Source organism: Falco punctatus, assembly GCF_963210335.1.
Source record: "Falco punctatus genome assembly, chromosome: Z".
Classification (NCBI taxonomy): Eukaryota; Metazoa; Chordata; class Aves; order Falconiformes; family Falconidae; genus Falco; species Falco punctatus.
In genome coordinates, this window is record NC_137586.1 from 72,649,728 (window position 1) to 72,674,920 (window position 25,193).

General features: G+C 39.3%; 1 protein-coding gene across 3 annotated transcripts in view; it reads left to right on the plus strand.

The window, feature by feature from the left end:
* ELAVL2 (ELAV like RNA binding protein 2) overlaps window positions 1-25,193 on the plus strand; it is an 82,976-nt gene that overhangs the window by 33,186 nt on the left and 24,597 nt on the right. The window contains exons 1-2 of one of the 3 annotated variants that reach the window (XM_080372699.1): window positions 1,113-4,113; window positions 6,475-6,715. In XM_080372699.1, the coding sequence (XP_080228825.1) occupies window positions 4,042-4,113; window positions 6,475-6,715 (313 nt within the window). In that variant the 5' untranslated portion in view covers window positions 1,113-4,041. Of the gene's footprint in view, window positions 1-1,112; window positions 4,114-6,474; window positions 6,716-25,193 lie in introns of those variants that run through there. The other 2 variants (XM_080372700.1, XM_080372701.1) reach the window with 2 other exon arrangements.

Sequence of the window (25,193 nt, forward strand, 5' to 3'; positions counted from 1 at the left end):
ATCCTTGCTGAAAGCTGCTGCAGGTTAACTTTTGCAGCACCAGTCACAACAATAAATTAAAATCCTTTTGCTTACATCCCAGATTTTTTGTATCAGTCTTCCATCTCTTCCCTCACTTTCTCACCGTGCCTTTGAGGCCAAGGTATAGAAGAGTTCAAGTGGTATTACTTGTTCAGTGAGAGCCAGTGTGGAAAGGTTTCCCTTTTAACCTTCCACCTTAGAGAGGCTATATATAGTTTAGTTTTTTTGTTGTACAGGACTCCTCTGCTTTCTAGTCTTACTATTGCCTGCGTTTACCTTGAAATTTTTAAGACCACCTTATTAGAAGCTAATTCTAAGTTTTCTGAGTTTTTTTGTCTTTGAGTATTGTATCTCAAAGTTCTGGCTCATAACTTTGCCCAATGGAGAGATACTCTACTGGCTGGTTGTCTTAGGCTGAGTGAGCTTTTTCCTGAAGCAGTACCTTAATCTAGTTCATACTACAGGCTACAGACTTTTCAGTAGTGTAATGGAGAGAATGATACAAATGGACGTGCAAGCAGGGAGGAGCTGCAAAATGAAGTGCTGGTTTATACAGTTTTAAAATAACAGTGAACACATGGGCTAAGAAATAAGTATTTTTTAGCTTGTTTGTGCAGACTCACCAAGCACAATTTGTGCTGTTAACTGTGTATATCAGAATAACCATCAAGCTCTGCTTGATTGATCTTCCTACAGTGTCACTGAAAGAGTTGAGTATGGTTTTGTTCTGTCAAGCAAGGTGGTTGACTGAAGAGATGCCCTGTGGCCTTGTACATGCTTTTATCTGTAAAGATGTTCATATTCTAGCAGCCTGTGTAATAGTTTTTGCATATGCTGGATTCAACACCCTCCATTATCTCCAGCTTTTTTGAGTAAGCACAAACTAATGCTGTGCTTTCATGCAGGCTCGTAAGATATTTGGCTGTTTAAAGAAATTGTCCTTCAAATTAACACTCTAGTAAAAAAACTGAGTAAATAAAAGAATTGCACCTATTTAAAGTACAAATAACTGCACTTACAAGTTTTTTTAGTTACTAGATTTTTCTGTGGAGTTCTGTTTCTTAACCTAGATGCTGAATTTTGTTTTATGTCAAGGCTGTTGGTTTCACTGAGCCCTCAAATATTTTTCTCTTGTTTTTAAAGGTGTTCAGCAACACTACTCACAGACAACAGCTTATCTTCGCTAAATTACCTTAGCTACTGCTGTGAGTCAAAGTGGGTGGTATAAATCCTCTGTAAAACACACTGTATTTAAATTTAAGAAAGGAGAATAACTGCACAAGCTGATACTAAAGCTCTGGTTTAGACCTTTGTATCTGGAAGATAAAAAGGACATGGTATTCAGTCACAGGGTTCTGTTTGGTCCACTATTTGGAACTATGAGAACAGTCTTTAAGGTTTGTTTATCTAAATGGCAACATGTGATAATTGTTCTGTGCTTCTATTGCCTGCCTGTACCCAAAGAGAGAAGAGGCAAATGCTGAATTCTAAAATGTGTTGTGGAGTCTCCTGGTGTGTGGTGCTTCAGCAGGACCTTCATGAGCATGTTTAGCATCTCATAGGCTTTCATCAGGAGCATTGCATCAGCTGTGACCCTTGGGGCTGGAGGCATCTTGGGCATCTTGTGGTGCAGCTTCAGTTGCCTCTGAACAGTGGTGACCTGTTGGAGGAGGCACATGTGTTCAGTATCTGATGTCTGACTGCTTCAATTCAGAACACTGTTTTTTCTGTAATCGCCTAATTTAGGTAATACCATTTAGAAGTATAGGGCTTGACCAGGGCAGACATCTCTCTAGTGATTTTGGTGTAGTGTCTATAAAAAAAAAAATTCTGTATATGAAACCTGTGTGAAATTAAATTTTTGCCCTCTGTGATGGAGATGCACAGGTGTGAATCAAAACAAGCAGTAAGAGGGTTTTTGAAGCAGTACAGGTATCTCCATAGCATATGTCTCTAAGGTGGTAACAGTGGTTGAAGGCTTTTCTGTTTTGTCAGTTCACCTTGGTTGTGTCTGTGTATTGGCAGGATCCAACCTGAGCTTCTGTTTCCAGCTGAGCATGAAAAATTGAGTATATTACATACCAGAACACCTATTTTGAAGAGTAAATTAGTAGATCACTGTAGTTCTACTGCTCTTCATCTTGCTAGCTCTGCTTTACTTTCTGAAGCTCTCATATAAAAATGTACTGTTGATATATAACTGGAATGTTCTATGGCAACCAGAACTGCTTAAACCATATGGCTTTTTAACTCCTAATGTCTTTGTGTGTGTTTTTTTTAAAAAAAAAGCCTGCTTGCTTCTTTGCTAGGCAAACCTTACTCATTACTTGAACTGCAGCTAATTAGAAACTGGGATTCGGTTAATGCCACAGTGTTTGAGTGTTTGTATTCTAAATCCTAACTGTGCTTTGTGAATTCAAAGTTAGTTACTTGAAAGGTAGATGGCTCCCATGCATTGTATGTTAGCAAAGTGAAACACTTGGTTTGCTGAACTGAACAACTTTGTCTTCAGTTGTTTCCTTTCAGGACTGTAAAGAAAGAGCAGATTTCCTTTTCCAACTTCACTTAATTGTTCTCCTCTTAATCTGAATGTATTTAAAGACAAACTTACATTTCTTTAATAGGCATAGAGCCCTCTTTGTGAACTCTGCTGATTTCTTAGGATTTGAATGCAGTAATTGCTGAGCTGTTTTAATAATCCAAAGTGTAATACTGTCTCTGAGGCTGATAGTCAAAAACTATTGGCTTCTTAATGGTGCTGCTGGTTCTTCAGTAGTTCAGTATCTTACAGCTTTGGAGACCATTCAGTTTTAATTCTATTGCAACTTTAAAGTACAGTGTTCAGGCTGGAAACCGAATTTTAAAAAATGGCATTTTTTTTAATTGGGTGTAACTGGCTATATCCCTTTTTTCAGGTCAGATAGAAGTGTAAATGGTAATGGTAAGGACTTGTTTTCCAAACTAGATGTAAAAGACCATTTTGTACAGCTTTGAAAGTAATAAATATGGTAAAGGAATTAATTGGTAGAGCAAAATTTGTTTGAGACAAAAGTGTGGTGATCAGGGAACTGACTTTTGTGTGTTGATGTGTGTACTTTATGGAACTCTGAGGAAAACAGTTGTGTTACACAGACCGCAAGTACCTCAAATGGGAGGTGCTCTTAGCTTTTGTTCCAGAAGTGCTGTGGTGCTCGGGGGCACCGTGAAGTCTGTGTCAGCACACTGAAGCAAGCTGTCCTGTTGGAGGTTTCCGTCTGCAGTACACAGCTCACGGGAAGCAAATACCGTATCAAGTCGTGCGTGCTGCTTTGGGAACCACAGCGATACAAATAGATCATCTTTGGGGACAAGAACACCCTTATGAAGGACTCTCTCTTCAATGTCTTCCTTGTTATTCCACTTGAGAAATCCTTGAGTCTACTGCCGCTTGTATGCCCAGCTCTTGCAAGGAAACTTACTGAGTACAGTCTGTGCAAGATTTTCAAGTTACTTAATTTTTAAAACCTAGGATTTTAACTGGACTCTAGCAAAGTAGGTTTTCTGTATATTTTGGTTGTGGGCTGGGAGAGAGACAGCATGTAAGGGAAGCTGTTTTTCAAAGGTGCATGGTGATCTTATGTGCTAATTGAAAATCCACTCACTGGTTGTTTTTTTTTAGGGTTTTTTTGTCTTCCTTCAGTCTTGAAGATCTAAAAATATGTTTTGTGGTATAGTACCTTTTAGGCATGGTGTGGTTCTGGAGGTAGTTTCCAAGGTAGAGGCAGGGGTAACTAGACTGCGTTATCTTAAATCTTCTTAAAAGTAAGCATCTTGATTCGTGTAAGAAAAATAACTTTAGAACTGAATTTGGAAAGATTAGATTGGAATCGCCTCAAATCAAATTAAGCCACACTGCATGGAGTGCTGGGAATAGAAATGCAATTACTGTAAATTTGTACAAACTGATCTGTTGCATTATCTTGTTAATCTAACATACGGTACTTTTTGTGTCCATATTGCAGACAGCAACTCCAAACTAACATGGCAGTCAGACTGTGTGATGTGGCTTCTCTGCTTAGAAGTGGTTCGTGGGCAGCAGAGCCTTGGACTGGGGTCTGTGGGACTTTTCTTAAATTCTGTAGGCTGCTACTTTTCATGTTAATAGTGCTGAGGCCATACCAAACTCTTTAAACTTCCATTTGGAATGTTAACTCTTCTATGTTTTGTTATAGGCTGTAGGTTGTGTCCCTATTCTGTGAGAGCCTAGAGCACACTGGCATACCATGACAACTTTTTCTATAATATTGTGACCTCCTGTAGCAATTATACTGCTTGCCTTTTTTCTAATGTCAATTAGATTTTAGTACTAATTCAAAACACCTGGTGGATAATTGAAGAGTAGTATTGTATGAAAATGGTTTTGGTATGGTCTGAATACTAAATTGTGGTAACTTTAAAAAGCTGTATATTGTGTATTTATGATTACTATTTTAAAAGTATATTTCTAAAAAACTGTTTGAAAACTGTAAATTTATCTCAAAGTATCTTTCTGGGTGAAAAATATTTAGTAACTGCTGAAGATGTACTTTGTGTTTTATGAACAGTTGTATTCAACCTATCAATGGAATATGCATTATTTCTAAAACATATTAGAACCATCTGCTCTGAAAAAAGTGATACTATAGCTGAGAAGTGCTGTAATTTCAGCACATAAGCTACTGCAGCTGTTCACTTGAATGTTGGCTTAGGATCTCATTCTTGCCACCTGAATTTGAAAATAAATGTGCAATTAAGTGGGGATTGTTTGTTGTCCTTGCTGAATCCTGCTAATTTTGATCAATGAACACTTTAAATTTGAGAAAAAAGAAAAAGGGGGGAGGGGGGGAAGCAGTCCTAGAGACAGAGTACAGCATTTGTGGCTACTAGCTCTGCCAGATACACTAGTTTTTTGAAAAGCAATTTATCTTAATTGGGATCATCTACTCCTCGGTTTAGTAGATTTTTCATCACAGTGGCAGGAGCAGGTTACCCTTGGAGTTTTTCACAAGGGAAGAAAATGTTCCAGTTGTAGCTGCTCAGGAAAACTAGATCATATTAGGTATAAAAATGTTCTTAATAGATGCCTCTTCCCTTTTTTGTGTTGTGTCCTCCTGGAAAATACTTCTGTAAGCAGAACACAGAAATGTGTTCCTAGGAGTGTCTGAATTGTAGCTTAACATGCTCAGCTTGCCCCCTCCCCTTTCCTTTTTCAGAAATTGCAGCTGTTGGGGTATGCATTGATTGCATATGCTGCTTTGAATAGGACAGATAACCTCTAGACTTCCTGACATTACACTGCAATTTTCCTATAGCTTTAGTGTGAAAACTAGAAATTTTAGTATGAGGTTGGATTTCGGTGATTGCTGGGTTTTTACTGAAACTTCTTGATGAGTCTTGCTTCTGTGCTCAAACGTATATTACTGGAGAATTAACTTACAGAATGTTGTATGTTGTCCTGTATAGTTGCCTCAAACAGGGTAAGCTGCTTAAGTCTTGGATATTAGGCTGCCATTAGTCTACTGTGTTTGTGAACTGTTACCATTCAGTAACTGACTGAGATGGCAGAGAGCCTTTTGTACATGTGGTAGCTGGTAGGCAAGTACTGATGCTTCTCCAAGTGATTAATGCTGTGCCTGCCAATCATGCAGTCAGTTACTCTGGAGTGAACCACAGTAGTTCCTGGAGTGGGAGTGGTGATCACTCCCTTTCTTTGATGTCTAAATCAAGTTAAAAGTATCAAATTTAACTTTTCAGGGTGCAGAGGAGAGAAGAGGTGAGGACCAGGAATTGTCAGTTTAATCAAATAAAAGCCTTTAGAAACCTAACTCCAACCTGTGCTGGCGGAAGGTTGACCTAGAGGTTATCAAGAAAGTGTTTGTTTTCCATTGCAGCACACTCATGTATCTCTTAAGTTTGTCTTTTAATTACTTGCTTTCTGCTATTGCTAATGAGAAATAGGCCCAGGATACAGTTATTGCCCACCTCTTTTCGCAAATAACCAAATATTATCACTTTAAAAGCTACATTTCATATCGTCTCAGGATGAGTTGTAAGTTTATAGAGCTGATTGATTACCAAGCGGAACTGGCCCGCTGCAGGGGTAACTTCCATGTTAGGAAGGCTGTGGTGCCCTTAAATGAAGAGATTGGGGGGGGGTGGGGGTGAAAACTAAGCTTTGAGTGTTGACTTCATTGAGAGCTTGTAGAAGACTTTGGTGTCAACTTCTTTATTGGCCTGTAAGTTTTTAAAGTGTTGCCTTGACTAACAGATAAAAACCTTCTGTATTGGTGGGATATTTTTTTGCATATAGAGGCAGTGTATGGCCCTGGCAATACCATTTCTGCGTAGTAACAGGTTTTCTAGATTTTCTGCCTGGACTTGTCCTAATAGATGGCAAAACATGAATTTTGAATGTGCTTATTTTCTGTTTTTCAGCAGATAATTGCTGCCATGGAAACACAGCTGTCTAATGGACCAACTTTCAATAACACAGCCCATAGTTCAACCACCATAAACAATTGCTCATCACCAGTTGATTCTGGGAACATGGAAGACAGCAAGACCAATTTAATAGTAAACTACCTTCCGCAGACCATGACACAAGATGAGCTGAAGAGTCTTTTTGGCAGCGTTGGTGAGACAGAATCCTGTAAGCTTGTCAGGGACAAAATAACAGGTATGCTGGTTTTGAGACTTTCTGCATGTTCTCATTTTCCAAGCAGCAAGCTGTCAGTTGGTGTTCTCAGTTCTCTTAAATTATGGAATAAAGGCAGAGGAAACCAGTGCTGATGTTGCTGGTCAGAAGGAACTTAGGTTCATTGTTACCTAGATTCTACACCCGAAAGTTACGTGTGTGTATTTGTTTCATCCAGGTTTGTATGAGTGCTATGAATGCTAACAGGACACTTAAATCTTCTGAGATTGAATCTTCTCTCCAAAGACTCTAAAATGTGGAAAAGCAGATACTTACGCAAGGTTTACTTGACTTTCTAGTGAACTCCATTGGAGTCATGACTACTTTGTTCTAGTTGATGCAAAACCTCTGTTTTCAGGGGTACAGGTAATTAAACTTGTACTTTGGGAAAATGGCAGGTTACTTTACTTCATAGGTAAAGCTGCTTTTGCATTGCAGCACTTGAGCAGTTTTTCAGATGCACGCTTGAATCAATCAACGTGTGCTGTCAGAGTGCAGGTATGAACTGCATTGCGACTGTGTGCTGTTAGTACATTATTTTAGCAACAGCTGGTGCACAGGTCATGTATTTAGACCAGTTGTTTAACTTCAAAAGAACAACCCGATGGATTCTTGCACAAGAATGAAGGGATAGCTGGCAAAATTCAGTTTGTCTCACCTCTATTTTCAACTCTTAAGTACTCTTGAATTAAAAGACACTGTACCACTTACGTCGGCATTTCTTCAGTTTCGTTCAGAAATGTTGAGTTTTTCCTGGTGCTTTTTTGCAGTGTCCTTACATACCCAGCTTTCAAGAATACATCTTGAACTTAAGTTCTTGGTTGGAACTCCTGAGTTGTACTGGTTAGCTTCTGTGTGTTTAAAGCCACTCCTCTTTGAGGCTGCATGTTCTCTTTAAGGGATGGAAGCCCATGCTTTCCTATTACTGAAATTCAGTGGCAGAACATGGACACTTTTTTCACACTAAATAAAAACCTCTGTGACTCAGTGTTCCTTGAGCAGCAAATGGGAAGGCAAAAGCTTCAGTTGACACTGATTGTGTAGCTTCAGCCCCTGCCACATGTTGTGTTGATGGCTTGGATATGCTGGAGAGATGTGTTCCTGGACTGTGTATATGAATAGTGGCAGACAAGTCCTAAAAACTTTCAGACAGCTCTAGCACCAACCCAAGGACTTGTCTTGTAGCACATGCTTTCTTCTCTTGTCTTGATGACACAGTTGTTTCTCTAGTGTGGTAGTAAAGTTATGCCACCTTTTCCCACATTGATGCAGTCACCACTGTGTCATCAGTACAAGGGGATGATGCCTAAACCTGAATCTGGCAGCAAAAAGATACCAAGAGGAATATGTCCCAGGTGTTTAGTGCATCTGCTTCAGGTGGAGGACAGCGAGCTACCTTAGGGATTTCTTCTCCTAAATTTGACCACCTATCTGCTGGACAGGGAAAGTAACTTTAGCCAGAGCTTATACATTTAGTGAATAATGCAAAGTACTTCAATTACCAGTGGTCATATCTGCATTCTGCTAATACACAATTGGTGAAAATCCTGACGCTCAGTGACATAGGGCAATCGCCCATCTTTTTTGAGAATGCTTTTGTCTGACATTATTTGATGCATGCTGAAGACTGTATTTGTGACTGAGTAATTTTTTGTACTCACATATTGCATGGGAATTACCTGTTTCATGTAAAAGGATGTTTTTGGCATTGGTCACTCTTGCTTGTAGGTCTTGGCTGTTGTCCTCTATAAGTTTTGCTATCAAACTACACTTGTGCGTCCCCAGTCACAAGGTGGATTCTCAGGCCTTACTTCCTGGGCTTTCTGCAGTTCAGCTCTATACAGCATCAGTCAACTTTATGCTTGACTTAAGTGCTTTACAAAGTAGAAACTAAAGAGGAGAAATGTCCATACTCAGGCCTAGAGTGGAGATGCTGTGCTTCCGAGATGAAGAATGGGATTTCTTTTAAGTGTTGATATTTTGTAGAAAATTTGTAATTTGAAAGCGGTTCCCCCAAAACGAGGGAATCCTGCCTGAAGAGTAAGACTTCAAGATTAACTGCCAGAACTGTATACCTCTGTCTTGTTGAATTCGGTAGTCTAAGCTTCATGGCTGTTCCCCATTTCAGTTAGTAATTGCTGCCAGCTTACCCCGTCTGAGGGTATGGACCATTTAGTGGCACAGAGTGAGTCAGGTTAACGGTCTGCTTGAAGCTCAGCATTGACCTTTGGTTTCCTTCTTATTCAATAGTCTCTGGCTGACTTTGCCAGGTTGCTTTGCCCTTCCCTTTTGGATCTGAATGACTGGCACTTCCTACCATAGCAGTTGGCTTCCTCTTAAGACATTAGGTAGTGGAATGGTTAAATTTGTGAGGTACCCTCCTTCAGCATGGTAGCTTTGGCTACTGAAACCACTGCTTCTAGTCCTTCTGGGCTGACCAAATCTCAAAGCAATCTCTGCTCTTCACTGGGAAGAATACTGAATATGGTCGGGGGTGCCAAAGAAACTAGATGGCTGATGCCACATATTGCTGTTTTCAGCTGTAGGCTGGTTGGTGCAGGAAACAGGCCTGTCTCTATAGGTAATGACTTCAGTACTGGTTTTGAAAGAAAAGGTCCTTTACATAGCTGTTTCCTAACCTTTTGTTCTGGGAGTGGAAAGATGGAACCGGTACTTGATCAGGTAGTGGAATGGCTATTCAAAGTGTTTCTCTGTCTTGCAGATCTGCATTCACATATTTAGTGTTACTTGTTAAAGTTTCTAAGTATTAACATGCTTCTCCCAATTAAGAGGCTGCTGCAGGCACAAAACTGAGCCTCAAGGTCTTGATGATGGATGTGCAAGTTGTCCACATCCTCATGCAATGGTTTTGATGTTCTGTGTGCTAGGAGCTTATATTGCTGCTAGTGTCAAGACTCCTTACCTGGGAATAGAATGCAGAAAAACTTAGATTGCAGACCTCTTGTCCGAAGGTGTGATGTCTTTATGTATAGCATAAAGTAATGCCTAAGGATCCTGAATTTAAATTACTTAGTAGGTAAGAAATCCAGGGTTGGAACTATTTGAGATAGTTGGTGTTTCTAGCTTATCAGAGTAGCTTCTCAGCTTTGAGGCATACATTCAGCTGCCAGCAAAAACATTGTATCAGTCTTGTTCCAAAAGGTTTTAGTATAAATGAGTATACTATTTATATATTTAGTATACTATATATATAAATATATAAATACTATATATTTAGTATATATTTAGTATAAATGAGACTGAGAAATGTGGTATCTTGAGCTTATAACTGCATTGGGAGCAATACTTCTGATTTAAGTAGCCTGGAGCAAGATTACTTTGTGTTTGTGGATGTTGGGGAGAGATTGCTCTGGTTTCAGTCCTGTTCATAATACTTTTCAGGCTTTCTACAGAGTTATTGAAAAGTAAGTTTTCCTTTTGTTTCTACTATGCAGAACAGGGATTGTTACCAGGTTTCTGCCAAGGAAGAGATTTGGCACTAATTTCTGAGTTAGGTTGGTTTAATTCCTGTGTTAAAACAGTATTTTTTTAATTTTAAATGAACTGTCATGAGTACTAGATACATGGTTAATACCTTTAATTCATGAGAAGTTCACGGGAGAGTAGAGGCTGAAATACTTTCATACAGGCTAAACTTTAAATGAGAATTGGTAATGGGCACAGTTTTGGTCTGCCTTTGACTGTCTAATTCAAGTTGGTCCATATCGGGATTGGATGCATCCTCTGTCTTTGTGAGGTGAAGCTTCCATTATGACATGCTAGAACTGAGCTGTTTGCCAAGCAGATCAGACTAAGCAGTAGAGGAATGCTTAGAAATCTGGTAATATCTGCATCGGTGAATAAAATGAGACATGCAGGTGATCCTGAACCATTTCTCAGCAGTGAAACATTTTTTTGATGAAGAAAACAAAAAATTCTGATCTATCTGCCCATATTGGCTGGCAGTTGCAAGAGTCCCAGTCTGTATGCCAGTGATGCGATCCACTAGCAAATTTTAAGATATGGAGAGGCCTGCTTCATACTGGGTCACCAATACCATGTGTTTGAATTCAGAGTGATCAAGGATGGCTGTTGCCATCTTGGCCTGAATACTTGTCAGTGTCCTGTGGATCTGAACCAAATTATCTCCTACCCTATTACTTAATAATCAGTCTGTGGTCGCAACTGCAATACTAGATTGCATTATAACAGTGTCCCAGTTCCATGAAGCTGTGTGCACACTTTAGTAGTCGGATGAGTTCAACCTGAGGGCCTCCCTGCCTCTGGAAAACCTATTGGAGGGAAGGGAAGCATCACGGAGTTCACTTATGAATTTCATGTGAGCAGTCTGAAGCCCTGTTTTTAAAGGCCTGCTCTAGTAGTTTCAGTAATGCTTTTTCCATGGAGTGGAATTTCTTAAAACATCTTGACTGTTTCAGCCAATGACTATAGTTCCTTGCAGTGTACTGTCAAAGTTTGGTCCCTTACTGATTGTTATCTAAGGGTTTATTTATGAAGGAGGTAGGTGAGAAAGCAGAACTGCAGGATGTTCTCACTGGTAATCTGCAAGCATGGAATTCATGGACACAGTTTGCTGTTGGGGCAAACATTGGTAGCAGAAGTAAAGTCTACTTGGTCAGCTGAGGGAAGAACATTGGAAGTGTTCTCAGCAAAAGCTAAAATTAGCGGATTGCTGTTCGGTTTTAAAGAAGGTAGACAAATTAAACCTTGATGCTAATGAAGACTTTAAAGGGTACTGAACAGTCTCTTCATGTGAGAATCCCATTGACAAGAGACGTATCAGAGAACTGAGGCATGAATGTTACTTATCTTCACTTGTTAACCAGAGAGCATGTCTGGAATGAGTCACTGTGCCCAGGTTTTCTTGAGTCTGCTAACTCTTGGATGCTTTGGACTGATGCAGGTGTATCTAAGTAAACACAAGATACAAAGCAACCACATGAACTAATTATAGATGTACAGTAGGTGCGAGACCCTGGTCTCAGGAAAGCAACATAACTGAATTCTTATCAGCTGCTCTAGATAACTGTTTAGTTTAAGTGCTTATACATATTTAAAAGCAGGTAACATTTTGCTTAATCTAATGTTATGCATGTGTAATTATAAAAATTAAGCTAAAAATACTTTATAAGCAATATGATACTTTAAATGGGGTGAAGTCTAAAAGTCTTTAAAGCCTTTAAACCACAAGCTTTCTGCTTGTACAGGATAGAGGAGTTTAGTAGCTGTTTGCAGAATGCAAGAGACAGTAGTAGCTGCCATGTAAACGTGAAGACTTAGTATGGCAAACTGCATTTTCTAGACCTATATTTCTGAAACTTGAAATAGGTAGAAACTACAATGTGGTGTTCTTACAAAAAAGACTGCACTACTTAATGCCAACTGTCTTTATTGCAAATTCAGTTGTATGTGTGGAAGATAAATGCTTAGTTTTCACATTGTGGAATCTCCATGATTTCAGGCCTTTGTTTCTTTGTCACTTACCCAGGAGTGCTTGTGGAATTGTTAGCCAAACTGAAACTTCATGGAATTCAGACTCTCATTTCAGAAATAGCTGAAATCAGATGTCATAAATTTGGGAGAATTTCTTGGCTTCAAAGCTCTTGTACTGTTCTCCTAACTGTAATAAACCTATGCTTATAAAATTCACAGCTTTAACAGAGAATCCATTTAATAGGTCAGACTTTCTTGTCTTTGAACTAGCAATAATACATATACATAGACTTTGTTTGCGGTTTAGCATGCCTGCTTGTACTTCCTACAAAAGGAGGCAGGATGTGTTTAGGCATCTAGCCTGGAACTGTAATTCACATCCACAGAGCTGTGTAGCTGTGAAGCCCTGGTAACAGGCTGTTCCATTTAGTACAAGGAGCCAGGTACTCCCCACCTGAAGTTTTTTTTGCATCACTTCCTGCCTTCTAAACCTGAAGGAAGTCTATCTCGGGACACTTGCTGATCACTGTTTATGGGCCTGGTTTTCAAACTTGATCCAACTGCCTTACTGTGAAGCTTATATGTTCATTGGGAGCCTGATCTTCTTGCACGCATTTTTCTGAAAACCTGCATTCCCTGTTTGGCGTGTGGCTGGCAGCTATCTGTCACATTGCAGTGTGTTTTCTTTATGGTCAACATTATAGGCTCAGAGTAAAATTCCTCAAGTTTTATTATGTGACCTTTAAAAATTTCATAGTTACAATCTAGAAATAATACAAAGTGATGGACAGGCACATAGAGGAAGGGTCACATTTATTTCTTCTGTCGTATCAACTTTAGTCGTAGCGAAATGGGCGTATGTCTTGTTTAATTATGCATATTTTATCTTGCCCTCTGCAGATACTAATGTCCCGTTGCTGTTTTGCATGTATGCTGCATTTTGCACCTGCACTAACATAGGAGGTATCTGGAACTACAGTTCAATGTCTAGAACTACAGTTCAAAAAAGTTGCTGTAGAAGTTGAACATTTCCAGAAAATTGTTGATGCAGTTGTAGTCAGTATGTTTGCAATTACAGTTTGTACAGAAATATTTTTTAGTAGTTAATACTGAAATTTCTTGTGTCTTCTGTATTCTTGAAGAACCATGGTAACAAATGCAAAGGATTCTGGGTTGGTCACAGAAGAAAACATGAGTTGGACTTGATGTGTTCAGAGTTAAGCTTATGTTGTTAACAGCAGTAATAATTCTAGTAACAGTGCAAACACTGAATTGACTAATGTATATGCATACAGTCAGTGGAATGTTAGGAGGGACTGCATAACGATCTGACAGTGAAGAGTAGTCTCCTGTAGTGCAGAGTGCAAGGAAGGACCTGGTGACAATGCTGAACTGTAATCTGCCCGAAGAACTGAGGCTGGGAGTTGGAGGAGAATTTTTTCTGTGGATAGGTGCTCTGTCTCAGTAGACCATGGGTAAAACACTTGATGCCTCAGTGATAGGTTTTTTGCTTGCCTTGACTCTTACAGCAGTCCTCAGGTAATCAAGGGAAAGATACTGTGTGTCTTCTGTGGAGGCAGTAGAAAGTGTTGTTTGGCTGCTTCAATCTAGAACATGTGAAACTCCTTGACTTCTGTAGCTTGCTCTGCTTCTATCATACCCATGTTATGTCTGTCTGGCAAGAGCAGAGCTGTTGGAAACCTTACACTTTGTCAGTGCTGCTGCAAACTTCTGACTCTTTCTGTATGTGAACAGTAAGTTTCAGAGCGATCTCATTGTTCCGCCTAGGGTGAGCAGTTTCCTGTCACTGTTGGTTTGAACAGTATTGGCTTACTCTTGAACCCTAAATCTTTCATTTCAGCCTTAATGTAAGACTAATTCTAGGGCATCTAAACTAACCTTCATGGGAGTATGGGAAGAAATATTGTCATGTACTTATGCTGTAATCTTACACTCTGTACTTTTTGCTGCCTTGAAGTACTGTACGTGGAGGCGAGGTTAGGAGACAACAAACTTAGGCAAGTAGTTTTCAATTTTCTTCATCTCCCAGAGGAAGCAAGAGGAGACAGATACTATGGTGCATCTGTGGAGTGACTTAGTCTGCAGAGTGACTATTTATATACAGTGTAGGATGATTTAAACATTCTGTGACAAAAAGTGAAAATTTTGAGGATGGTAGGGCACAAGTGCCTCTTACAGGGAAGCCCACATGAATGAACAGACCACTGCAACTTTGCCACTTTCCAAGAGGTTTGCTGTTTTTGTGAAACTCCCCATCTCTTTCCTTCTCAGCCTTTACTCCCAATGTGTTTATTTGCAGTCATATCTAATCTGTCAGATGTTTCTGCAAGGTTCTGAGTGCACTCAGGGTGGGAGTGTAGTAGAGTAGTCTGGCAGCTAAAGGAGGAGCTAGCTGAAGCTGGCTGCTCTTTTGTGGGGTATTGAGTCTGAGAGGTCGGGGTTCTTGCTAGCTGTTGCTTAGTGCTGTGCTGAGATAAGAAATAAGTTCTGGCAGCCTGACAGTTTCTCATTTGGGTAGGGATGTGGAGAAAAGGCGTTGCCAGCCAAACTGTCTTGCCAGCAGGATGCCCTGTGCAGAACTTGACTAAAATGTGAAATCAAGAATAAAAACCAAATGGGATTGGAGGCAAGCTTGTATTTATATGGTGACTTTGATCTCTTTGAAGCAACTTGCTTAAGATCTTGAAGCATAGATTTTCTGGAGGTGGGCATGAAGGGGAGGGTTCTTCTTAACATCAGCTTTTTAATTTTCATGATAGTCTATGGTTTGAGCTCTGCAGCTGTTAAAATGCAGTCTGATGTGGCCTAGGGGCTCGGTGTGTTGTAGCACAACGGTAGTGAAGCAGTTTTGAACTTTGTGTGCTTATTGGAAGAAAGTACGATAGCAGATTGTTGGCCTACTTAGTGGGTGATTGGAGTACTATCCTGTTTGGACTGCAGGAATAATCCTGAAGGAGTTAAATTTTCAAATAAGCCATATGTGTGGATCCAGAGCACTACTAGTGGAGACTTGTCTTAAGCCTGTTAATAATTGTATCCTATAAGTTACCCTTCTCTGATTCTGTATATTGCTATTAAATGTTATTGAAAGAGACTTTGTGGCATTTACTGTGCTTTTTCACAGTAAGCTGCCTGATCTATTGCACTTTGCATGTCTCCTGGAAATAAGTCGTGCAAGCAGGTGGAGATGAAAGAACTCCTTTCATCTTACGTTACTCAAGATAGCACTTGATTGTCTCTGCACTTCCACTTGCTTTTCAGGGTTCTGAAGGCATGACACTGGCCTTTCAGAAGTTTATAGGTTTTGTTTTTACAAATAAAAAGGTAGAACCCCAGCACCCCCCCCCCCCCATTTGATTAAACCTGCATAGTCAGTGCCAGGGATTCAGTTAAGTTGCCTAGCTAATCAGTTCTTACTATTGACACTGTATAAACAAGCTGGCTTTGAAATGGTCAAAGTTTATTCATCTGTATATTGACCTGAATTGATGAGCCTCTCTCCATATAAAGCATAAGCAACAACTTATGTTTTAGAACAGAAAACCTTTTTATAAGGCTAAATATGATGAGGGACCTCTGAATGTAGTGATTCAAAACATCATTAAATCACTGCTTTTCAGCAAACACTGCTTTTTGATGGGGATTAATGCAATATACATCTTCCTGCACTTTTCTGTGGGCAAATTAAAATTCACTTTTGTCCGTAATTGCAGTAATTTACAAGAAGCTTGTGAAAGTGTCAGGTCTTGCAAATTGGCACTGGTCCTGTAGTGATGTGGAGTATGTTGTGTGCTTTTAGCAGAGCTCTAGAACTTTTTGCTTTCAGCTTGGGAGTCCCCACACTGCCCGTTCAGCATGTCTTGATCACTGCTTACTCTTTCATAGGTGCTTGTAGATACATTTTGCTGTTATGTTCTAGTGATTCTAGGCCAGCTGTTTGAATAAATGTTAACTCTAGTGGAAACCAGTGTGTTTTAAGAGACCTCAAGTAATCTGAAGTTTGTATAGGCATCACTGCCTTTCAGGGTACCTGTGCTGTGAGATTAGTGCATAGTATTTATAATCATCAAGGCATGTTGTAGCGAAGTTGGCTTCAGTTTAGGTCGTAGTGATACTGACCTGCACACCCTGAAGCCCTTTCGCTCCAAGGGTGTTGTGTAGATTATAAGGATCTGGGTATCCCTACAGAAATGAGTACATCCTTTCAGCCACCACAAGCAGAGTGCTAAGCAATAAGACTTGAAGCTGCAGATGGTCCTAACTGGATCATGGTTGGTCTGTTATGTATTGAAGCAGCTAGTATATTGCGTTCTATAAACAAGACCTTAATTACATGTGAGGAACATTCTTCAGATCTGTATTTTGCTATATGAAAGCACTGTATTTATACATATTTTCTTTCATTATGGTATACTTCAACTAGAAGTTCCTGCAATACAGATTTACAAGGCTGAAATCATGGGTTTTGTGCATAAGTGAAGGAAAGGATTTATAACTATTCTGTATGGATTTTTTTGTCTTCCTGGAGTATGCAAAGTGTGAGTAGTAGATAGAAAGTTATAGAAGGCAGCAGAGGAAAAATGTGCAAGCCTCTGGTTTTAGCGATGTAATGCTTTAATCCATATGTAAAGGGAGAACAACAAATACAGCTCAGATCCTGCAATTTCATTGTATGATCCCTTTAACAATTTTTGAAAATTAACCAATTCCCAGAGTTGTCAAAGGCACAGCCATGTTATCTTCAAGCTTTCCACACTATTGACCACCTGTTTCAATTACTTTGTTTTTACTTTTTCTTATTTGAGCCATTTGGTATAAAACTGACTAAAACAGATGCGGACTTGTAATCTGAATTCTTTCCTGTCTTCCAACTTTCTGGAGCTGTTGAAGATAAGTTGCCTTTTTTTTTTCTTGTGGTCTTCCTAGTGCCTGCCTGGTACCTGCTTCATGCGGGTTAAGCCATAGCCTTTTTTAAAGTGCATTTGAAGCCTAATGTTGCTGCACAATGGTTATTAAATCTTGGATCTGTAGCAAGATGCATTATTATTCCCCCATCCTCTTTTTTTAAACAAAAAAAGCTTCCTTCTGGAAGAATCTTGCTGTGTTCCTATAAGAATTACCTTGTGGAAACATATTTCAGTTTAAAGTAATAAAAATGTGAGCTTCTCTGTGCGTATCCTTTTCCTATGTGTATTTTCCAACTACTGTGAGAAATGGTGTGTTTTCTGCAACTACTGATCTGCAATACTGAGTAGTTCTTGTTAATCACAGCTATTAAAACTGAAGGAACGATATTCCCTTTGAAAACACTTGCAAGACTTTGTTACTGATCATTTGAAAACAGATGATAGTTCTAGGTTCTTCTAAGAATAAGCATTGATAGCACTCAGTTAGCAGGGCTACTTTTCTTCTGTTACTCCTATCTGTTAAGGAGATCAGTAAGTAGATGAGGGGAACTGGAACTTATAAACCATTTTTTTTTGTTTGCTCCTTAAAATGAATCAGTTTGTTTCACATAAGTCAGTCTTACCTTCTAAGAAGCTTGAGCACATACTGAAAAGGTTTGAGAGTTCAGCTGATTGTAGTATTCGTTTTGGCTCTAATTGCTTCTTGTCTCGTGGAATGTCTTTAAGAATTCCAGACAACGTGCAGGCTTAGCAGGGGTAGTCTTCACAGTTGCTTCAGAAAGGTATCTTGCTCAAGCCGTTGCGTTGGGTGTTCGATGGCTCAGATGGGAAACAGCAGCCAAGGGCTCCCTCGTGTGGTGGGTGTGCCAAGCGTTCAGAGGCATCTCGCTGCTTCGTTAAAAGGCCACTGTTCTAGTTCGTGTGGGTAGGGAGAGCATGCCGAAATAATGCAGGTAGTTGCCTCCGTGAGGAAATGCAGCAATAGAAACTCTTCTAGTACCGAAGGTGCTGGTTTTTCTGCACCTGTTAGTCATCTGGTAATAACATTGCATACTTTTCTCAGCACTGACCCACTAGTATCAGCTGTGTGCTCAAGCAAAGAAAGTTCTACAGTATTTGCCTTGGATTTTGCCTGGGTAGAGAGGCTTCAGTCATGCATGTAAGAAAATTATCTTCAGCTGTAGCTGTTTGGAGAGGAGATCTTGAGGACACAGATTCAGTAGACAAATGGACAGCAGGAGACTTCAAAAGCAGAAGGTGAGTAAGCTTAGTATTGGCCAAAATGTCTGGGATCAGACTTCACGTTCTCAGTAAATTATCAAGATGGTTTTAATCAGTCATGAAATAAAACTACCATACCAGTCAGCTGCTCTGTAATCATGATGTTGGACAGAAAACAATGCATGCTTTTTCAGGAGAAAGAAAATGTTGCAAGACTACTGAAAATGCAGCACTTGAGTTCACTTAGAGTTTGTAACCTGGAAGGGACTTTTCCTGTGTGATAAAACTCTTGCAATATTTCAGAAGTAGCTTTTGGAAGGGCTTACTTAACATCTATTTAAGTTAGAGCTCATGCTTGTCTACCTTTCAAGCCTTTCTTTTAAGCTGTAACAGATTGTAAATGACCCTTGAGCATTTCCAGGCAAACACATATTAACAGGATTGCATAGTTCAGATGAATGAATCCTCTCTTACTATACATCCAGCTCAGCAGCACTGAGTAAAGAGCTGTTGAAGATGCTGCCTTTGGCATTTGTGTCTGAAATAGTATTCCTTCTTGGTTCTGAGGTGCCTGCAGGCTTTAGGGAATGTTCCTCCTGAAACTGAGTGGCAGCTCATAAGTTGAAAACATAACAGAAGCATTTTACAGCAGTTCTGCACTCCGACATCTGTTACAGGCTATCATTCCTTGGCTACTACAGAAGGGAGCAGCTACATGGAGACATCCCTGCATACCAGTCCGGTTAAAGAAGTTTTCTGTTGTTATGTACTGTAGCCCCACTTTTTAATTTACTTTCACCTGTTTTCCAGGTGTATGGGTATAGTTGTTAAAGGGACAATCTCTTTAACTTGATTTTCAAGGAAGCTTGTCTGATCTGAAGGCTTCTCTTCTTTTTGTCCTTCTTGGAAGTGCAGCATGGAAGAATTTGGCTTTTATGTGGCAGGTATATTAAATCTTTAGAAGACAAGGCACCGCCTGTGGCTGTTGTAGCTGCTTCCAAAGGAAAAAGAAAGGAAATGAGTGGTGGCAAGTCTATTTGTCTTGCAAGAAAAGTTGGGAGGTTGAGAGGAGAGGCTTGATTGCTGGCCTGGTGTGGTTGTGCTAAATGGCTAGGTTCAGCTGTTTAACTCAACTTAACAGTATTTTAGTGCAGGTTTCTTGGAAAGAAGATGACCGGCTTGGTGTGGGCATAGATAATTTAGTTAGGAACATCTTTCAGTTTTTACTGTGTTCCAGTGTAGTTTGACTACTTGTTTGGAAACAAGTTCTGGATATCCCAGAGAAATGGAAGCTTAGAGGCAGCAGAAATTTGAGAAGAGCTGACTACTAAGAGATGGTAATGTGTATACTCTCCCTAGATAATATATAATAAAATTTGTCATGTTGTCCTGCACTTCTCTTTAACTGTTCATTAGTGTTTACAGGTGTTGCTGTCAGTCCACTTGAGGCATAAATGGCTGCCTTGGATGGGTGGGCGATCAGCTGTCTGATCCTTAACTGTCAGTAGACGGACAATAGAAAGGAGATGCCACTAGCTTTTAGAGTGCAAACACTTTGATTGAATCAAGAAAAAATAGTGCCTTATATTATAATCAGAATATGTGATCTCTAAATTGATGTAGTAGTGTATATGCAACTGAGAATGACGGCAGACGTTAAGACGTTAAGAAACAAGTGATGTAAAATTCCCCATTCAGATGGGGGACGTGAGATGTATTTGCTGTGGAAGTGAACTTAAGTGGAACCTTCGGACTACAGAAAGCAGCAGGAAAATAGGTGACCTGTTGCTCCACGCTTACTTGACAGTGTTCTACTAACTGTCCTGTCTAGAGCAGTCTCTATTCTTAATGGCAGGTCTTACTACACTGAACTGGAGGATTCCTAAGGACACCTAGGCTGTTTAATGCAGCAAAGTATTTCATCAGTGAACACTTCTCTAGCAGAGGACTTTGTTTAGGTGGTAAGATGCATGAGTGTTCAGAAAGCTTCAGTACTTATTTTTTTCGTTTGTCACCAGCTATCTTGTTTTTCTCTCAATTATGAGTAACTTAGATAGTAATGGGCAATAAGAAAAAATGCCTTGCCTCTAGGTCTCTCGACAGTGTTGCGTTAATGGTTGGACTCAATGATCTTAAAGGTCTTTTCCAACCTAAATGGTTCTAAGTTCCTGGGAGAGCTTTGCAGAAGTAATTAACAGTGATAGGTGAACTGAGTGGCTTGTAATTGCTTTTGAGCATTTGTCAATCCAGCAGTAACTTCTCCTAGCTGGTATAAATAGCTGTGCCTCATGGAAATGTGTGGTACAATGTAGTGATGCATTTTATTTTTATCCTATAATCCTTTCCCTTAAGGAAAAATTAGACTTGGCTTGGATCTTCCTAACAGCCAGTTAAATTTCTTGTCTTCTTGTCAGTTCGGCACTTTTCTCACATCCCCCAGTAGTCCAACCTAAGTCTTCATCATGATTCTTTACTTCTAAAATTCAGTTGTTGCAATGGGAATCTGCTGTACTCTATCAGCTTAAAAGCATTGAAGCTGTTGCTGGAAATAACCAAGGTGTCCTTTCACATAAGTAGAGTTGTAGAGTTAAGTTATTCCTATTCAGGAAGTTGAATGTGTGTTGTCAGGAAAAGGAGAATGATGTTGTTTTACCAATTCCAATAAAGGGGTTCTCTTCTGTTTTAAGGAATATTGCTGCTACTTTTAAAAGTAAAGTGTTAATAATGGACAAGGGTGTCAATTCTGTCACATATACTTTGTATGACCACTTCCTCTGTGGATAGCACCCATTTGGGACTTTTGCTGGATGTTGTATAGCAGATTTTCTTTGAGTATTTACAGTTGTGTGCAGTATTGAAATAGGCTTTTCTTATAGTAAACAAACACTTGTGAAACAACTTGGGCAGGATAGAATTAGTTTTTGTGACTCTTCCTCTGATAAGTATTATGAATTGGAGCATGTGCATTTTTCAAGCAAAAAAGTGACATTTTTTCAAGGCACAGTAGTAAATTCAGGAGCACAGTGGACATGGCTATATATTCCTACTTTATTTCCCTTTTCCAACTTGAAACTTTTTTGGCCTTTAATTGACCATTGCCTGTGAAGGCTTTCTAATATCCTAAGGTCTGTATCAATGTTTTTTATTTCCTTCTTACTTAATTATAAAATATTTAATCTATGCTTTTTTATAATGTGTGTGTATCTCCTCTCAGGTCTCTTGAGAAGTACTTTCAAGGACTGATTAGAGCTAAATTGTCTTCCTCTCATCTCAAAATCTGCTCTGTATATTTACTGTAATGTCAAAATCACTCTTTAACTTGCATCATCATTATATGTGAAAAATATATATCATATATGACAAAAAATAAGAATTTTGTCAGTGACCCACTTAATGATGGATATAGTATGCCTAGGTCAAAGATGCCTGCCTGAAAGGATTTTTTGCCAGTTAGGCTTCATGTTGATTTTGTTGCAAGTCAGTTACATAAAGCATAAAACTTAAGTAACGAGTATGAACTTTCAAATCATAGCCTTTGCTTGAAGTCTTTTGTTCATGGGCGTGTGAGATGCACTTCTATGTGCGTTTTGGGTTTATCAGATTTGTTGAAGAAAAATTCAAGTCAAACTGTTTTTCCTCATTTATTTCCTCATTCCTTCCAGATCACTTCACCATTTTGACTCTTCCTACTTCAGGTGGTTTCTTCTTTTTACCAATTATTTAGCTAACTGTTTTATTCTACACCTCATTGCCTAATACTTACAGTGATCTGAGCATAAAATCTAGTAGAAAGTGTACTGTAACAGCTTTAAACAGTGCTGTGAAATAGCCACAAGAACTATCAAGGAGAAGCTGAATCGACAGTTTGAGCATGTAGCCTCTGAAGTATTGCTCACTTCTGCAAATGATCAGAGTATTCCCCCTGAAGGTGGTGAATGTTTTCTTACTCTGGCACAAGTAGTAGCTCACAAAAATAAGGAACTCGGTTGCTCCTTTCTTTGATACAAGCTAAATTCAACAGTGTTATAGGTCTCAGTTATGGAAAAAATACCTGATGTGCACAGATAATCTCTTGTTTGTGTTGAGGTTGTGTAGGCCATAATTTTGAAGATCTGGGTAGAAGGGGCTAAACTGGCTATTCAGATTACTTAAACACATAATAGAAAAAGCACCAGGATGACTGACCTGTAGAGACATCAGTTGTTTTTCAGATTATAAGCATAAATTTGAAAAACAGAGCTGAGGCAAGAGCCAGATGGAGCTCACCCCATTTTAAAACAGTAGGAGACTAAGATGCTTTTTGATACACATTTTAATCTGAGGATTATTTAACTTGCGGACAACTATAGATTTACCCTCTTTCTTTGAGTCACCCAACTGAACTCGGACATGTAATCTACTTGAAGTGTGTTACTAGACTTGGAACCAAGTGTGTGTTCTGCAGGAGATGTCTGTCTTGGCAAATGGATTTTGGTGTAGAAGAGGCACAAACAGAATAGTCCAGAGCTGTTTTCTGACAGTGTTCAGTTTAATTCTTGGCAACACAAATTAGTTATTACAATTACTAAATAATGTAGTTCCTCTTTTTAAATATCCCAAGTGGTGGCAGATTTGGTTTAAGAGCTTCTTGGTCTGTCTTGAAAGCAAGAAGTTTAGACATGGAGGAAGGGGAAAGCTACACAGGAGGAGAACTTTTCTGAATTATACTAGCCAGGCATCTCTTGAGTACCATTTGTGTGCAGTGGGCATGCTGCTCGTTCTTCATCTGAAATGCATAGTCAGATGGCACTTTTCTGGTTTGTACAGCTGTAGTGGTACTAGCATAAGTTTGAGCTGTAAAACAGTGAAACACTTAGAAAGAACTGAGTTTCTAAGTTCTTGTAACCCAGCTGGCACTCTTCTACCAAGTGAGAAATACCACAAGCTGTGATACATACTTTGCAATAACTGGGGTATCTGATAGGTAGTTAGAAATAGCTGCTTCCACTGCATTTTTTGAAATGCTTCTCTGGATTTTCTAAAACTTAGTCATCTGAGCTGGCAAACCTCTTAAGCATCTTCCCTTAACAAAAGCAGGAAGACTTAAGTGGTCCCTCAAGCATCTGATTCCAGAAGTCAGGTTCAACTTCCAATTTTATTGCTTGTTGAGAGTCAGGATTCATCTTTGTGTGCTCCTGTGAAGAAAGTGATTTTTTTTTTTTTCACTCTGAATTATTTATAATGTGTAATTGAACTACTAATGTTCAGGCAAAAGTCCAATCTTTCTAAGATGTTTTACTTAACCTCCTCAAATATATAAGGCCATCGGAATGTCAGATCTGAACACCTTTGAATTTTAGATGATAGCCCAAGTTAAACAAAACTAAATTAAATGAAAAATCATTCATGGATTCATTGAAGGCAGAAGTCCCTTCTGCTGATAATCTAGTCACCTCCCCTTCCCCAAGCAGATTCTCCCTGTAGAGGGTTGCACAGGACCATGTCTAGTCAGACTGTGAGTATCTCCTGGAATGAAGACTTTGCAACCACTCTGGGTGGCCTGCTTCAGTGTTCACCCCCTTAATGCTGAAACCTCTTTTAATTGCAGAATTGCAGAATAAACCTGCAGGAGTAAGTTCAAGCTTGTACCGAATAAATGACTGGATTTTGTTTGTGCAGCTTCCCAGGCTAGTCTACTAATGGTTACCAAGTTTCAATCATCTAATTTCTCCAGAAGAACTGGTCATGAATGTTACCCTTTGTAACAGCTGGGGGTGCTCTTTGCCTGCACTTGTCTGGATGTTTTTAATGTGGAAAGTAGATCACATGAACAGAGAGGTTGTAGGAATAACTTTTGCGTGCCTTTTTCTGTTCAGTCTGGAATTAGGGAGTATGTATTGGGAGTGCCTTACATGGTAAAACCTCAGAGGAAGCTGTTTCATCTTTCAGGGTTGTGTTTAAATAGGTTCCTTCCTAATGAATAACATGAAAAATCAGCATTTCTGTATTTGGAAATAAGACTAAAAATAAGTGTTGCACAAAAAAAAGGACATTCCTTTAAGTTGCTCTTCTGGATACTGCTGGGAAGAGTTTCTGCAGACAGTGGGAATGATGGAGGTGACAGGTATAGAAATTCCGCTACTCATCAAACTAATAAGGAAAAAGGCACTTCTAGGATGAGTAGCTTAGCTATCTATATCTAGGTGGAGCTTTAAATGAATACAGAAATGCTTGTGCATATTTCCATATTGTTTGTTACAGAAACACAGAATTGCTAAGGTTGGAGGCACTTCTGGAGATCATGTAGTCCAGCTTCTCACTCAGAGCAGGGTTGTCTAGAGAGAGTTGCTCAGGACTTTGTCCAATTGGGTTTTGGATGTTTTTTAATAACTTATATATATATAAACCTATTTGTGGCTTCATTAGCCAATTTATTTGTGTTTGTGTGCTGTTTTGAGGAGGGGACTGGGAACAACGAGGGTAGCTTTTTTAGGGGAAGGTGACATAGTGGTAGTGTCCTCTAACTTTTGGTGCTATAGTAGACTGTTTAGTAACAATCACACCACTGCAGGCATCCATGATTTTGTACAAATCAATCTCATTCAATCAGGTACAAACTTCCTATCAGCTTTTTGCTTTATATACTATTTAATATATGCTGTATAGATACCATGCGACAACTCGATACAGCGTACGTTCTTCTATATCTTTGCTGGCAACAAATTGACTTGCCATTTGTGCTTTATGTAATGTGGTCTATACTCTTACATTGCTGTGTCTCCAAGCTAATATTTCAAACTAGCATTTTGTGAATTAGATATATTGGATGCTTGCCTCTGGCTTGTTGACTGGTTTTTGGACCTTGTCACTTCAATTTC